The sequence below is a fragment of the Physeter macrocephalus genome, unplaced genomic scaffold (assembly GCF_002837175.3).
Source record: "Physeter macrocephalus isolate SW-GA unplaced genomic scaffold, ASM283717v5 random_664, whole genome shotgun sequence".
Classification (NCBI taxonomy): domain Eukaryota; kingdom Metazoa; phylum Chordata; class Mammalia; order Artiodactyla; family Physeteridae; genus Physeter; species Physeter macrocephalus.
Window position 1 is genome coordinate 17,473 of NW_021145871.1, and position 16,372 is coordinate 33,844.

At 58.9% G+C, this 16,372-nt stretch overlaps 1 protein-coding gene across 9 annotated transcripts; it reads right to left on the reverse strand.

Moving 5' to 3' along the window:
• Window positions 1–319: 319 nt before the first annotated feature.
• CLCNKA (chloride voltage-gated channel Ka) lies at window positions 320–12,024 on the reverse strand. 9 transcript variants are annotated; one of them, XM_007128360.3, is made up of 19 exons: window positions 11,882–12,024; window positions 11,108–11,236; window positions 10,231–10,359; window positions 9,110–9,249; window positions 8,690–8,767; window positions 8,519–8,597; window positions 7,855–7,980; window positions 7,394–7,478; window positions 7,182–7,283; window positions 6,549–6,633; window positions 6,119–6,292; window positions 5,586–5,655; window positions 5,312–5,422; window positions 4,735–4,948; window positions 3,707–3,840; window positions 1,967–2,055; window positions 1,736–1,816; window positions 890–976; window positions 320–406 (listed from the first exon to the last, which is right to left on the reverse strand). In XM_007128360.3, the coding sequence occupies exons 1-19, from the start codon at window positions 11,979–11,981 to the stop codon at window positions 359–361; spliced, it is 2,061 nt and encodes a 686-aa protein (XP_007128422.1). In that variant the 5' UTR covers window positions 11,982–12,024; the 3' UTR covers window positions 320–358. The 9 variants fall into 9 exon arrangements, 8 of the variants coding, with proteins under 8 accessions (XP_007128422.1, XP_007128421.1, XP_054939104.1 ...); XM_007128359.3 differs by having other exon boundaries at window positions 1,736–1,819; XM_055083129.1 differs by having other exon boundaries at window positions 1,736–1,819; window positions 7,636–7,980.
• Window positions 12,025–16,372: the final 4,348 nt, after the last annotated feature.

A 16,372-nucleotide genomic window follows, 5' to 3' on the forward strand; every position in this document is an offset into this window, starting at 1 on the left:
CCTCAGAGGGCATCTCTGCGTGCCCTTGGCGACAGAATATACCAATGTCTTCTTTCGTGAATTTGATCCTTTCATGGAGCACCCACCATATGCTGGTTTTCTGCTGTCTTGCATTCTGAGTTCTGTCCAGAGGGGATTTGTCCTTCAAGGCAGGCAGCACTTGTTTCATGGAGAATGGGACGTGGTGACTATGGGGCCTCTTCAGTGCTAGCTTAGCTGCCTACTTCGCCGAGGAGTTGAGCTGGGCTGGAGGGGAGGGGTGCGTTATGATGGCGGGGCGGGGGAGAGAGGCAGGATCTCTGCCCCATCTCCTTCACCAGGGCAGCTGAGGGGCCCTGTTTCATCTTGCCAGGCTGGCTCACTTTGGGGCCGGAGGGTTTGTCAGGTTGGAAATTGCTTTCTTCAACTAGAACAGAGAACAGAGTGGGGAGGATGTAGAGGAGATTGCAAGTGGGGGGGCGCCAGTATAGTTGGACTCCCCTGAGGGTTGATTCTGGAGTGAATTTTACAGCCAGTGCCTCCCTATTGCATAAATCAGATCATTGAGGCCCAGAGAATGGCAGGGCTGGCCACAAAATTAGGTAGAGGTAGCTGGACCAAGTGGCTGGCTACTCTGGGCCAGGAATTGAGGCACATTAGAATCCCATGAGGCACCCCCCCCAATTTTTTTTTTTTTTTGGCCATGCTGTGCGGCATGTGGGATCTTAGTTCCCCGACCAGGGATCGAACCCACGCCCCCTGCAGTGGAAGAGCAGAATCTTAACCTCGGGACCACCAGGGAAGTCCCAAGGCCCCTCCAAATTTGATGGCAGAATTTTGGTGCCCCCAACCTCCCCAGCCTGTTCGAGCATGGCTTCTCCCCTTTGCTCCACCCTCGGGACCATGGTACCTCCACCCAAGACACGAAGCCCACAGCTCTGCCCTGAGACGTCACGAAGAGGGACTGAAGGTTCAACAGCTTGAAGAGGTTGTGTGCCTGCAGGGGGGTGGTTAGCAATCACTGGAGGATAGGTGGCACCCACCCCAACCCTCTGGCTTCAGTTTCTTCCTAGCTTGGGAGCTTTGAGCAGAGGTGAAGGCTCGGGCCAGGCTCTGTCCCAGTGGTGCCCACCCCACCTTGTTTCTGAGCCTGGGAGAGCTGGACAGCTGTGATGGTGGGTGGGAGACCAAGACCTGGGCCTGCAATGTCCAATGTGACCACCAGGGGTCCCCAGAGTCCACACAAGGGACTAGTGGAAAGGACCTGTTTTTCAGCATCATTTGGCATCATCCACTGGCACAGAGGGGTTGGGGCCACCCTTAGGTCCCCAACCTGCTTCTGTCCCTCCATGACCCATGTGCCAGGCTCTGTGCTTGCAGGGGGGAGGGGATCAGCATTCAGAGTGATTAAGTACTTTGCCCAAGATCACACAGGCAGAATGTGGTGGACCGGAAATTGAAACCCATGTGTGCCTTGATGAAAAGACATATTTTTAACCACTGTTTCTCTCCATCCAGAATCTTCTGTTTCCCAAGCTCTCCCTCTTCCCTAGTCTCTACATCATCCCAACAGCCCTGGAACTAAGAGACAGAGAGGGCGGGAACTGCATGCCCATTCCACAGGTGAGGAAGCAGGCACAGGAGGAACAGAGAGCCACATAGCGTGTCCGGGAAGCTGGAGCTAAGTTTCCCTCTCAGGCTTTTCCCCTCTATTCCAGGGCCCCTGTCTGCCCACAGCCCAAATTTTCCCCATTACCTGGTGCAGGGGAGTCTCTGGGGACAGCTTCAGGGTCACTGGCTCCACGGGGCAGCCCCCAGCCAAGATGTCCTGCAGACACTGCTGGGGATGGGGGAAGGGTTATGGGGGCCTGGGACAGCTCCCCCTTCCCCAGGCAGCCCCTCTCAAACCACAGGCTATCAGCTGGCCACTCCCCTCACAACCCTGCTGACTCCCCATCCTCTACTGACACCTCATATGAGCACTCACCTGGTGTCCTGGAACCCAGGAGGATGGCTCAGCCTGGAGGGCCTGCACCAGGTGTGCCCTTTGCACGGTGCCCACCAGCATCTGAGACTCTGGACAAGTGGAGAGGGAGAGGAAAAAAGCCACATTATGAAAAGAACTTACGTTTACCGGACAGCTGCGATGTGCCAAGAACTGTGCTGGGTGTTCTCATGACTCTCGGGAACGTACAGCACCTATGGGTCAGGAGCTATTATCACCCATTTTACGGAAGAGGAAACCGAGGCTCAGAGGCACAGAGAGGTTAGTTGTCTTGCCCAAGGTCACTCAGCTTCTGACGTGGAGGAGTGGTAGCTGAGGGTGGCCAGGTAAGGCTGCCAGGGGGTCGGGAGGTAAAACCTGCCCACCCCAAGATGCCCCATCTGGCAGGGCCTCAAGGCAGGAGCAGGTCTGGGACACCTGCATGAAAATGTCTGTGCGTCAGGGCTGGGCTTTGTCCCTCATTTCCCATAGGAAGTTTCACTGGCTCAGCCCAGTGAAGGCATGAACCCGGAAGGGCACCATGTTCTGAGGCCCTCCTGCGTGCTGGAGGCTTGGCAAGCCTCACTCCAGGGTATCACTGGAGTCTGCAGGTATTTAGTTTTGAGGGACAGCCTGATATTTTTGCTTTTTGTCCAGTAAAATAAAACTTTACAAGTGGACATACAAATGCTCCCTGTTTAAAAACAAAAACAATCAAAGCTATTTCTTGGATGAGCAGCAGGGTCCCACAGGCTGGGCCTGTGTTGGTTGGGAACTCTTTGCTTCCTGTGGCTCTAAGGGTAGAAGTGGAGTTTGTCTTGTTCTAGCAGGGGGGTGAAGCTTCTTGAGGGGTCATCAATGTGCAGATATTTTCAAATGTGATGTTTGGCATGTTCAATGGGATAATGTTATAGGTGTCCCAATTTGGGTGGGGAGAAGGGCCTGGCGTTTGGGATGAGAACCTCTGACAACTCTGTCCTCCCTATTTTCCAGATGTGGCAACTGCAGTTCATAGAGCTTAAGGGATTTATCTACAGTTCTGCTGCTCATAAGTAGCTTTATGCCTCTTGGGGTAGGTATGGGGATGACCCATACGGTTGTGCAGGTTGCTCACTGCATAAGATACCTGCCCAAAGGACAAGTGCGGATCAAAATCCAGCTGTGCTATGCTTGCCAAGTGTGCATTTTGTTTCATTTGCACAAAGGGGACATATGGGCTGACAGTGGCCCTGAGTGGGGCATGGCTGTCCCCTCCCTACCCCCCCCAGCTTATCTTTCCCACTCATACTGTACTTGTCCTAGAGGGAAATGATGCTCTAGCTAGGTCCTCTCCCAAGATTCAGCTTATGTGTCTTTTAACAAGGGCCCCCACTCATTTTTCTCTAAAAGGATGTCTTTCTCATGGCAACAGGGTTGAGGGAGGTGACTCAGTTGGGGAATGCCTGAAGGGGAGACTGAGGGAAGGAGCCTTCTGGAAGGCCCTAGTAGTGCTCCCATCATCCTACCCCTGCTCCCCAAGTAGGATGGCTATTACCTCCATTTTACCAATGAGGAAACTGAGGCTCAGAGAGGTGAAGTGATTTGCCCAAGGTCACACAGTTGCAGAGCCTGGTTTTGGATCCAGGTGCCTGATAGGTACAATGCCCTGCTTTACCCATTCCTGGGCCTGACCCTCCCAGGTCCAAGAGGAAAGTAGAGAGAATGCCCCCCTCCCCATTTGTGCTCCCCCTTCCTGTTGGGCACCTGTGCTCTCCACCAGGGGGTACTCGGCAGTGTCTGTGGAGGTCACGACCTTGACCACCTCCTCCTGCGGTGTGTCCTTGGCCAGCGTGGTGACGGTACAGTTCATGAAGTGCTCCACAATTACATGGCGAGAGCTGGGGCAGAGGGGTGCTCCCATCAGGTCCTGGGGTGGCGGATTATCCAGACCCCTGGACAAGCTGGGGGGACCCGGGAGGAGTTTTGCTGGTTCTCCAGCATGGGCAGGGTCTAAGAGATTCCTGGGATGAACAGCTCCTAGCACCCCAAGGTGGGGAGGGAGGAACCTGGGGGCCAGCTGGCCTATGGCCTGGCTCTGGATTCCCAGCCCTCTGGACCCCTATCTCCCCACTAGACCAGCTCTACTTTGATCTGTTTTATTCAGAAGCCATCCCTGGAGAATTTCATCTGAAGAAAAGTTTTATGGCATAAAGGGAAAAAAGAGCTTTAAAGTTTGAAAATCACGGGAGTAACCACCCCCATTTAACAGATGGGGAAACTGAGTCTGGAGAAGGGGGCAACTTGCACATGTTAGGAGCTGGGCCTTGGACCCAGGACTCTCAGAGCCTCTTAGTCCTCCTTCTCTGGGGACAGAGGCTGCTTGGCCCTGTCTGGTTGAGTAAGGACCTCAAAGCTCATTTCCATTGCAGTATTCCAGTCCCACCTCCAGCTCCCAACGCCGCCCCAGTGAGGACAGCAGAGCAGGAGCAGGGGGAGGGGTGGGACCTCCCAGAGCTGGTGCTGACTCTCTGTGTGACCTGGAGCAAGACATGGCACCTCTCTGAGCCCCACTTTCTGACAAATGGGCGATATCTGTCCTCCTGTTGTGGAGACCGACTGATGACCAGTAAGACACTGAGGCCAAGGACTCCCCCAAGGTCACACAGGGAGCTGGAGAGAATGGAGACTAGGAAGCAGCCATGTGTCAGCCCCTCTCACACTCACCCATGTCCAAGGTCAGCCCACCCAGACACCATCACCTCAGTCAGCCAGCCTGAGCAGACACCGCTCACCTGATTTTTCGGCACCGGATCCATGGAAGGTATGGCAGCTTCTTGACGATGATGGTGCCGTCATAGAAGGAGGGCTGGCAGCTCTGGGCGACGGCGTTGGCCGCCAGCACTGCCATCAGCACAGGTAGCGCGTGCACGATCTGGCCGGTCAGCTCGAAGGCCAGCAATGCTGTGGAGATGGTGTGGGTCACAGCCCCTGAGAAAGCCGCAGCCCCTGCAGGCGGCAGAGCCAGGGAGGGGGGCTCAGGCCAGGCGACAGCTTCATGCAAAGGGCAAGGCTGCTGTGACTATGGCCATGGGCTGGGGTGGGAAGTGTCCAGAGGCCACACATTGGCCACTGTTGGAAGTGCCCTATGCCTGGGCTTGGTGAGGGAAAGATCAGTAGGGAAGAGGGGGCATCAGGGACAAGACAGGAGCTAGAAAAAGTAATGGAGGCTAAGGGGAGGGGCTCAGGGAAGGGTGGGGCTCATTGGGAGGCTAATGACCTCCCCACGCCCTGCAGAACTGCCGGCTGATTCTCAGGGTCCAGCCCAGACCCACGATGTTTGCCCATCCAGTGGGAACCCGGTGGACTCACCTGCCAGGGCATACCCCCCAGGCATGATGGGGTTGGTGACACCTCCAGTCACGATGCCCTCTGGGAAGGCAACAGAGAGGGCCTCCCCTATGAGGCGCCCGATGGCAGCTCCTGGTCACAGATTTAGGGTGAGGACAGGGAGCCAGGCTGACCTGGTCCCCCCAGCCCTCCATCCGTGGGGATCAACCTCAGTACCATCCTGGGGAGGTGGGTGGACCAGGAGCCATGTCCCGATAACCCTGAGTCTCTCAGACCCTCAACACCCCAGACTCACCGAAGATAAATATGGGCATGAAGTACCCAGCAGGCATGGGGATTGTGGTGGCCAGAATTATCATCCAGAACTGTGGGTGGTGGGAGCCGAGGGGGCAGAGGTTAGAGGCAGCTGGACCAGAGTAGCCAAGGGAGGGACAAGACAGGGGACAGGGGGGTTCCCCAGGGAGAAGGAGGATGCCCAGGAACACGCCAATCGCCAGTATCTGGTGTGAGGGAAGGTGTGCCCAGGGGAAGGATCCCCACCCTGGCAAAGTGCCTACTGTGTGCCTGGCACTGTGCCAGGGACTCTCCTTTCTTCCCTCTCAACCTTCCTTGATGTAGGCACAGTAACTAGCCCATTTTAAAGATGAGGGAACCGAGGCTCAGAGAGCTGAAGCAACTTGCCCAGGACCACACAGCGGGCAGAGGTCAGGTGAGGGAGTCTGCGTGAAGGCCTAGGCCCTGCGCTACGTACATGCTATGGGAGGTACCCCATCCCACCCAAGGCTGGCCTCAGCTCTGCGTACATCCCTGGCGGCCCCGGGAGCCCACCTTCATAACCAGGAAGAAGGCGAGGGTCCCAAAGATGGTGAACCGCGGGTGGTACCATTCGAACCATAGGTTCTGTGGGTCGGGCTCCGAGGGCCAGGGTGGGGACGAGTTCCGGGTCATCAGCGCCCACGAGGTATTGTCGAACAGTGAGTCCAGATGCTCCCTCATGGACAGCTGGAGAAGGGGGCAGCTCGGAGCTCTGCGTGAGGGCCGGGCGGCAGTCCCTGCCACCCCCCCAACTGCCTGACCCTGCCTCAGATCCTCCTCGCCACTTCCTGTTGCGGGGAGACCTTGGGAAGGGCTCTGGCCCTCCTGGAGCTGCACAGCCATCCCCTTATAGGTGTTGTGGGGATTCAGGGAGATGATGGGCACAAGCTGGACAACGACTGGGCATTCCCCCCTCTGGCCACCCCAGCTCAGCACCCCTTACCTGAGAAGCCATGAAGCGGCCCACGCCAGGGGGATAGGTGATGGAGGCGAGAACCAAGGCGGCCAGAGCCGAATACAGAGGCTTGCTGTGGGGTGGGGGTGGAGGGCCAGCTCCAGTGCCAGCCGTCCCCTTCCCCTCCCCCCACCCCGTGGAGCGGCCCCGCCCCCCTGGGGGCTGACGCTGAGGCAGGAACGGGAGGAAGAGGCACAGGAGCAGGGGACGTGTGGGGGTCAACCCCACACCGCTCGGGTAAGCAGGGGTCGGGGCTGATAGGAGAGCTTGGGACAGAGGCAGGCTGCCCGCCAGGCAGGTGGGACCAGGGCAGGACCGGCCAAGGTGGAGGAGGGCTGATTGTGAAATGCCAACGCCAGGGGGCAGACAAGGTTGGGAAGGAGAGGGGGCTCAGTAAGGGGCCTGGGGCTCCACGGGGAAGTAGGGGTTCAGTGAGGGGGAGGGAGGTTAGTGAGGGAGGGAGGGCTCAAATATTGGGGTTGGGAGCCTAGTAAGTGGGGGAGCAGTTACTATGGGGACCTGGACAGGGGTGTTGGTGAGGGGGTGGGGATCTCTATATAAGGCTCAGGAGAGTCTAGGGGCATCACCCTGAGGGGTCCCTGGCCCCCATTCAGAGCCCACCTGGTGGCCAGCAGTTTGGAGAGGACCCGATTGGTCTTGACAAAGCCGAGGAACGTTCGCTGACAGAAGAGGTAAGCACAGCTCAGGATGCCACAGATGGCCCTGCAGGGAGGGGAGGGGAGTCCAGAGCCCCTCGCCAGAACCAAGGGCAGCAGTTCAGGCTGGGGGAGGCCCCCAGTTGGGCTCTTGAGGAGCCAGAGGCATCCACTCACCCCAGCGCCACAAAAAAGAAGATCTCTGGCAGGTCAAAGGGGACATCTACCCGGAAATTGGTCCTGTAGAGGGAGGTGATGGTCTCTGGGAAAGGAGGGGAGTGGAGATCAGGGACCACACTCCTACCCCAGCCAAACCGAAGGCTCAGGATTAACAGGCAGGAGTGGAGGTGCTGCCACGTCCTGCCCCCAAAGACCCTTTCCCTGGCCCTGCCTCCCCGGCCAGCTTCATCCTCTTCTACCCTCGGGGCACCTATCCTTCATGCCGAATACAGGTCTGTTCGTTTCCACACTTCTAGAAGGAGGGGAGTGGAGAGGAGGAAGAGAAGACAGAGGAGAAAAGGGAGGAGGGAGAGGAAGGGGAGGAGGAGGGAAAAGGGAAGAGAGAGGCGAGAAGGGAGGGGAGGAGGGAGGAGGGAGGGAAGGCGGGGCGGGGGGGCAGGGTCTAGGGCGGGGCTCACCCTGCTCGCCGTTGAAGACAGCCAGGAGGCGGAACATGAAGGCCCCACAGGTGGCAGCGAAGAAGCCCCTCCAGTAATCCCAGACCGAGAAGTGGGAGGACATGACCTCGATGCTGAACAGGACGCCTGGGGGCAACACTGAGCTTCGACAGACACCACCACGCCCATCCCAGCGCCCTGACCGCTCCCGTCCTGCTCTCCCACAGCCCGAACAGACAGGGCCAGCCCTTCTCTTTGGTCCTGAGCTGAGGGGAGGGGAGGGCAGGGCGGAAGCCCCCTGCCCAGGGTACAGGCTTGTAGGCGCTCCTCTCGGCCATCTCACACCTTACAACAGCCTTTGGGGTGGGGACGATTACAATCCCCATTTTACAGATGAGGAAATGAGGCTGAGAACTGAACTCACCGGCCCAGGGTCACGCAAGGCGAGCTGAGTTTCAAACCCAAGTCTGTCTAAGGTGACCGTGAAGCATCTCGACGCCCACCCCCACCTCCACCCTGGGGCGGCTCTGCCCTCCCGGTAAGACTGAAGTCACAACCAAGACCGGATTAGCCGCCATCCTCCCTGCAGGTTCCTCCGCTGGGCGGAGGAGCGAGCTGGTCAGTCTGCCAGGGGAGGGACGGGGGGTCGGGGGTGGGAGCCCGGGGTGCAGGGGGAGGGCCTCACCGCTGAAGGGCGCTGCGAACACTGTGGCCACGCCCACCGCCGCTGCGGCCACCAGCATTTCGTTTTGCTTGCTCTTGTTCTGGGGGGATCCGGAGTCCCGCGCTGAGAGTCGGCTCCCGCCCTCCCCCCCGTCTCATTCCTCCAAGGAGGGGGTGCCCATGAGCTTCTTACCTCAGACTCCCCAATGGCCTTGGTGCGCATGCGGCCCAGGTAGGCAGCGATCATCACAGACAGGTGCACGAAGGGGCCCTGCCAGAGAGAGGTGTGCGCACAGGGCACAGGGTCCGCCCCTTGGGGGGGGCCGGGGCCCTCGCTCCTCCCCTTCTTCCCCCTCCGGGCCCAGGGTTGGGGGGTAGAGGGAGCCTCATCCAGAGACAGCTCGCTGCCCCGCCCACTCCCTATGTCTCCATCTCCCCAGTTCCTTTGTCACACTCTGGGGACCTGGCCTGTCTCCTCCCCAAAACTGAGCCCCGCGAAGGCAGGCCCTGGCCTGAGTTCCCCCTGACCTAGCTTCGGTGGGGCTGGAGAACAGGCAGAGGGGGCAGGAGGGCAGGGTGGGACGGGGTGGGATGCTCTCATGCCCGTCCATACCACTTTGCCCAGGAAGATGGTGCTGCCCGTGGCCAGCGTGCAGGTGAGGCCCACCACCTTGGCCCCGAAGTTCTTGATATCCAGGTAGTCCTCCAAGACCACGCCCGACAGAATGGTCTTCAGCTCCGGAATTCCAGAACCTTGGCAGGGGATGGATGGACGGGGTGGGGGTGGGGAGCAAGGGGAGGGACAATCTCCAGATAAACCCTTATCACTTGACCCTGCACAGGGTTTCACATCATGAGCTTGTCAGGTCTCCTAAACCCTGTGAGTTAGGATTCAGAAACTCATTTTGCAGATGAGGAAGCTGAGGGTCAGAGAGGGGATGTGAATTGCCTACGTTCTTCCAGCTGGTCCTGCCAGTCAGCTATTGCAGGATGCGGGGGAACCTAGGAGAGAATCTCAGGCCACCCAGATGCATCCCTGCAGCTCCCCTGTGCTGCTGGCCTGGAGCTGAAAGCAGAGCTGAGAGGCCTGGAAGAGATGCGCCCCTCCGTGAGCCCCTCCCTGGGGAACCATGGTGCCGGCCCAGAGGAGCCCTCAGAAAGGGAGCAGAGCCAACAGTGACCCGAATCAAGCAAGATCTGTCCTTCTGGGGCTTCCCTGGTGGCACAGTGGTTAAGAATCCGCCTGCCAATGCAAGGGACACGGGTTCGAGCCCTGGTCCGGGAAGATCCCACATGCCGCGGAGCAACTAAGCCCATGGGCCACAACTATTGAGCCTGCGCTCTAGAGCCCGCGAGCCACGACTACTGAGCCCACGTGCCACAACTGCTGAAGCCCGCGCGCCTAGAGCCCGTGCTCCGCAACAAGAGAAGCCACAACAATGAGAAGCCAGAGCACCGCAACGAAGAGTAGCCCCCGCTCACTGCAACTAGAGAAAGCCCGCACGCAGCAATGAAGACCCAACACAGCCCAAAATAAATAAATTTATATATATAAAAAAAAGATCTGTCCTTCTCACTGTGTGACTTCAGGCAACTTACACAACTCTTCTGAGCCTGGCTTCTCTGGCTGTGAAATGGGGTTACTGTTTCCTGCCTCCCCCCATCAGGAGCCCCAAGGGACAGTGGGCACCGAGGGGCAAGGCAAACAGGCAAATGGTGTGGCGATGGGCTTACCTCCCGAGAAGGGCGTGATGCTCTGCGAAAAGCCTGAGGAGAAGGAGACCAGGGCCACAGGGTACACGGTCCAGGAGAGATACCGGAGTAGGTGGCTGTCCCCAATCTCCCGGTACAGCCACTTGTGTGCTGGGGACAGCTGGGAGTCAGGGAGCCATCCACAGGCTCTGCAGCCCTCAGGCGCCCACTTGCTGGCCAGGAAATGGAGGCTCAGAGAGGGGTGGCCCAGGACCACCCAGTAAGTGGCAGATCCCCAAGAGAAGGCAAGAGTAGGACCCTGGATCATATCCCAGCGTTGCCACTCCCTAGCTGAGTGACTTTTTGCAAGCCATTCAACATCTCTGAGCCTCTGTTTCCCCATCTGTCAAATGGGCTCTCAGATGAGGTCTGGTGCATGGCAGGTCCTCGTAATGCCACCTGAGCAAGTCTCCCAGAGAAGGTGTGTTAGACACTTCCTGCCCCGTGCCCCCTCTTCCAGGGAGACCTCAGGGTGGAGAGAGCCTGCCGAAGCATGGGGAGAGAATGTTCTATGCCTGGTGGTCTAGACAAGTGTTCTCCCCCACAGTTACTGAGCTGAGAGCAAGGAGGGAGGAGAAGGAGCAGGGGCGGCAGGAAGCGGTGGGCATAGAGCTCAGAGGAAGAAGGAATATTTGGTCTTTCACTCATTGTGCAGATGAGGAGACTGAGGCCCAGAGAGGGGCAGGAGCCTGCCCAGGTCATACAGCAAGTCAAGAGCAAAGCCGGGACCAGACCCAGGCCTCCTCCCCACCCAGAGCCCTCCCCCACCCCCGCTGCACCTGGCGGCCCATCTGGCATCCCAAAAGCGTGCTCGAAAGCCCCGGGTCCAGAGCAGGCGTGCATGCCGGGGAGGGGTTACCTCGGACCACACGCCCGACAGTGAAGCTCATGGTGTAGCTGATCAGGGCCATGAGCACCCCGAGGGTCATCAGGAAGTACCAGTCCTCACCCATGCGGAACAGCTTCTGCTTCAACCACTCGAGACCACCTGGGGCAAGGGCATCGGCTCGTAGCCCAGGGCCCAGTGAGGGCACGGGGCGGGGGCGGGGGGCAGGGGCTGTGTGGGGCTGGGGCCGGGTGGTCGAATCCAGGGAAGCTGGGAGGGGGCTCTGCCTCACGTGAGAGACAGCAGGATTTGTGCAAGTGAAGGTGGCAGCACGGTGGGCGCCAGGCCAGGAGGGGGCCTTTGACCCACCCGCCCTCCCCACCCCTGCCCCTTCCTGAGGTACTTATGGCAGAATGACGGAGGGGGCAGGGTGTGGAGGGAGGGCTGGGAGCTACACTTTCTCCAGCATCTCTGCAGGGGCCATAGCTTAGAGGACGCGAGAGTCTAGAGAGACTGCTCTGCTGTCCCAGGACCGGTGGGGCTGTCCTGGTGTCAGGCCAGAGAGCACCCACTGGGCCCCTAGCAAGGTCCCCGGCAGAGTGATCAGGCCTGGGGACTGCGTTCCCAAAAGGCAGAGAGCAGACATCTAGCACGGCTGTCCCACAGACTGGCAGACAGATCCCCTCCCTCCCCGCCGCCCAGGAGGGCGGCAGCTCTTGGGCTCCAAGGTGGGTGGGGAGGCGGACCCGGGGAGGGTGATGTCCCGAGGGGTTTTCGACAGGGAGCCGAAGGGAACCTAGCTGTCACCTCGGATGCCTCGGCGGATGCGGGGACACGGGCCCCATAGCTCCTGAAGTGTCACAGGATTCCCCGAGGAGCCCTCACGAAGCCCTACCAGCTCCTCCATCAGGCCCCTGAGGGAGTGCACAGGCAAACGGACCCTTGGTGAGCTGCCCCAACGCCCTTACCCAGCCACTGGCCCCTTCCAATATCTACTTCCCAGATAGAAGGGAAAGGTGGCATTTCCAGGAGGGGACGTGGGTCTGGTGTGCCTTCATTCCTGAGGGGGTGGCCCCGAGGGTGCGAGTGTGTGTGTTAATGTTTGGGATGAGGGCGGCGGTTCCCAGCTGTCCCCCGCATGTCCAGCAGCAGGTCGATCAAGGCAGGACCCCAGGCTCAGAGCCCCCTTCCCCATCCTGTGGCCACCGCTCCCACCCTCCCTGGACGCTTGTCTGCTTCCACCGCTCAGAGCAGTGTCCTTGCCCAGGGGAGCCACTGTCTCACTGTGGGGTCCCCATGGACCACTCTGACTCCCCAAGCCCCTCCCCGCTCCTCCTCCCCATCGGCTCAGGCCAGAGTCAGGAAAACCCCAGGCCCAGGAGAAGCCGTGAGGGTCCAAAGGAGGTGCTGGCTCCCTGCCCCCCAGCCTCCTGCTCCTGCCTTGCCTGCCCTGCCTTGCCCTGGTCCTGGCAGCTTCCATCCAAGTCCCTGCCCCAGCTCTGCACCCGGCGGCCCCTCACCTCTGTCAGTCCGCTCTGCTGTGGCCCCAGCCGGACCTCCTCTGACAGAGACTCCTTTGCTTTCAGCTCAGGTGCACCTGGACAGGTGTGTGTTCCACCAATCAACATCCTGGCCCCCCCTCCTCCCCGCCCCACCCCGCCGGGGTTTACCCTGGCCATTAAGAATGTCCTTGACAAACCAACTGGAACTGCCCCGGCCAGCTGAGTGGTGCAGGCCAGAGCAGCCAGGAGGGACGAGGGTCAGGGGCTCCCCAACCTACCAGAGCCACACAGAGGTGGGTGGCCCCCAACCCAGCTACCGGCTGGGGTACACAGGGCCTGGGAGGGGGAAGCTCATGACACAGCAGTATGGTGAGGGGTCATCTGCAGGGGCTGAAGGTCAGGGCTCTGGGTTCTCAGAGCCGGGCATGGGAGGGGTTTGAAAGAGCAGAGAAGGAAGAGGAGAAGGACCCATAGGGAAGGGGTGCTATTATTACTGCATGTCTGCTATATGCCAGGCACTGTGCCCAACCCTCCTCCAAATCAGTGAGTGCTCAGAGAAACCCAGCGAGGTGGGCAGTATTAGGCCATTTTAAAGAAATGGAGTTTCAGAACTTCCCTGGTGGTCCAGTGGGTAAGACTCCACGCTCTCAGTGCAGGGGGCCAAGGTTCGATCCCTGGTCACGGAACTAGATCCCGCATGCATGCCACAACTAAGAAGTCCGCACGTTGCAACTAAAGATCCCGCATGCCACAACAAAGATTCTGAGTGCCACAACTAAGACACGGCGCAGCCAAAATAAATGAATAAATAATAAATAAATAAATATTTAAATAAAGAAACGGAGTTTCGGAGAATTGAGGCTGCTTGCTTGTCCAGGGTCACAGAGGCTGAGGGACAAAGTCAAAAGTTCCATCCAGGTTTGCCTGATTCCAAAGGCTTCACACCTCTCCGAGGTCCTGCCTTGAAGACCTGCCTTGCTCAGAGCTGGGGAGGGGGCCGACAAGCTGGAGCGGGGGAAGGGAATTGGGTGGAGGGGAGGAACTTGGGCTAGATCCTCAGGTCCAGACCCTCCAGTCTGAGAAGACTGCCTCAAACCCCAGCACCCAAGGGGCAGTGGCTCTGCTTGGGGCGTCTACGTAAATGCCACAGACCCTGTCCCACCCCAGCGGAATGTAGGAACATGCACATTAGGTCTGGAACCCACTTCATCCTTCCAGCACCCTTGTGGGTCAGGGACAGCATCACCATTTTGCAGATAATAAATGGAGGATCAGAGAGGTGCAGTCACTCATCTAAGGTCACAAAGCAGAGGCTGAACCCAGACTTAGATTCTGTGGCTCTCCCTCTTCCCAGAGCTCCTCCAGCTCCTCTGGCTTAAGCCTTCAGGGCAAGGGTTTGGGCACAAAGCAGAGGATTTGTGCCTGATACCACTTTTAGAAGATTTGGGCAAGAGATCTGGGACAACTGCCCCCCCTCTTCCAGACAAAGCCCCCTTTCTGAAAATCACGATGGCCCTTCAATGACTTGTTAAAATTCTGAGGCCCTGAGCCACCCTCTGCCCCTAGATGTCAGCCAAGTTAATCCCAAATAGGAGCATGTGTGTGTTGTGAGGGGTGGGGTGGACACTTGCTGCTCTGCATGGACCTGGGCCCACCGTTGCCTCGGCTGCCCCAACCTGTGTACAGTAACAGGATAATTGGCCGCCCTGTTGACATCCCAAACCCGTCTCTGGTCTCAGGCAGCTGCTGGCTCCAACTCATAGCCGGCATCAGCCAGCCAGCCAGCACCGCGTGTCCACACCGTCACCTCCGGCCCTGTGAGCATCAGGAAGCTGGGAAGAGTGAAGCAGAGGGACATGGTGCTGGTGGCAAGTCCCTCCCAAAGCCATTTCCCCCTCAGGCCAGCCCCCAGCTTCTCCCTCTCCTGCATCAAGCAGTGAAGGGTGAGAGCTTGATGCCAGAGCAGCTCTCCCATCCCTAACGGGTCCTTCACCACTCGGAGCCTCAGTTTCCTCTTCTGTCCGATGAGGGGAGCCTGAGAGGCATGGCGGCAGGGCCCTATCTCTGCCTCGTTCATCACGAGTCCTCCAGAGCCTCAACGGTGCCCGGCACATAGCAGGTGTTCAGTAGATACCTGCTGAGTGATGAGTGGTTTCCGAACACTGGCCTGTGGGCTGGCTGAGTGGGGACTTGATGGGAGCCGACTCCTGGTCCCTTCCCAAGACCCCAGATCAGAATCTTGGGGTACATGAGAAGAGTCTGTGTTTGTTGAAAGGCCCTCCAAGTGATTGGGGTGCCCTGGCAAGTATGGGATTCAAGGCATTGGATCATCTCTGAAGCTCCTTCTGTCCCCGGGATCTGAAAGGAGAGACATGCACAGAGACAGGGGAAAGGCCTTGATGACCTTTCAGGGTCCCTCCTGGCCATTGAAGTCAGTGGATCCGGTGCATGTGTGGGTGATGCCTCAGGGATGGGGGGAAGCGGGGGGGAGGAATGGTGGGCGGGGGTGGGTAATGAGCTCGTGTTGTGAGGGGTGGGGTGGACACTTGCTGCTCTGCATGGACCTGGGCCCACCGTTGCCTCGGCTGCCCCAACCTGTGTACAGTAACAGGATAATTGGCCGCCCTGTTGACATCCCAAACCCGTCTCTGGTCTCGGGCAGCTGCTGGCTCCAACTCATAGCCGGCATCGGCCAGCCAGCCAGCACCGCGTGTCCACACCATCACCTCCGGCCCTGTGAGCATCAGGAAGCTGGGAAGAGTGAAGCAGAGGGACATGGTGCTGGTGGCAAGTCCCTCCCAAAGCCATTTCCCCCTCAGGCCAGCCCCCAGCTTCTCCCTCTCCTGCATCAAGCAGTGAAGGGTGAGAGCTTGATGCCAGAGCAGCTCTCCCATCCCTAACGGGTCCTTCACCACTCGGAGCCTCAGTTTCCTCTTCTGTCCGATGAGGGGAGCCTGAGAGGCATGGCGGCAGGGCCCTATCTCTGCCTCGTTCATCACGAGTCCTCCAGAGCCTCAACGGTGCCCGGCACATAGCAGGTGTTCAGTAGATACCTGCTGAGTGATGAGTGGTTTCCGAACACTGGCCTGTGGGCTGGCTGAGTGGGGACTTGATGGGAGCCGACTCCTGGTCCCTTCCCAAGACCCCAGATCAGAATCTTGGGGTACATGAGAAGAGTCTGTGTTTGTTGAAAGGCCCTCCAAGTGATTGGGGTGCCCTGGCAAGTATGGGATTCAAGGCATTGGATCATCTCTGAAGCTCCTTCTGTCCCCGGGATCTGAAAGGAGAGACATGCACAGAGACAGGGGAAAGGCCTTGATGACCTTTCAGGGTCCCTCCTGGCCATTGAAGTCAGTGGATCCGGTGCATGTGTGGGTGATGCCTCAGGGATGGGGGGAAGCGGGGGGGAGGAATGGTGGGCGGGGGTGGGTAATGAGATCTGACGTCCAGGAGCAGTGACTCAGGCCCTCAGCGCCATGACCTTGTGTCTGCATTTAGCCACTGGCTCCTGTTTCCCTGGCGGGTGGCAGGCTTCTGAGTCCCCCACCCCCACCCCCACCCCCACCATCTTTCCATCTCACCTCAGTGCTGGTAACTTCCTGGCAGCCCTACTGGAACCGCGTCGGCCAGGATGGGTGACACAAGCCAGGCAGGAATCTCCACTAGACAGACAGACCCCTTTGGCTCCAGCCACCACCCTGACCCCACTTCACGGACTACCAGCACCAGTGGTTACTCGTATTGATGGATCTCCCCGCCAACCGCCGCAGGGAGGAAGTGTTGTGGGAGTCAGAGA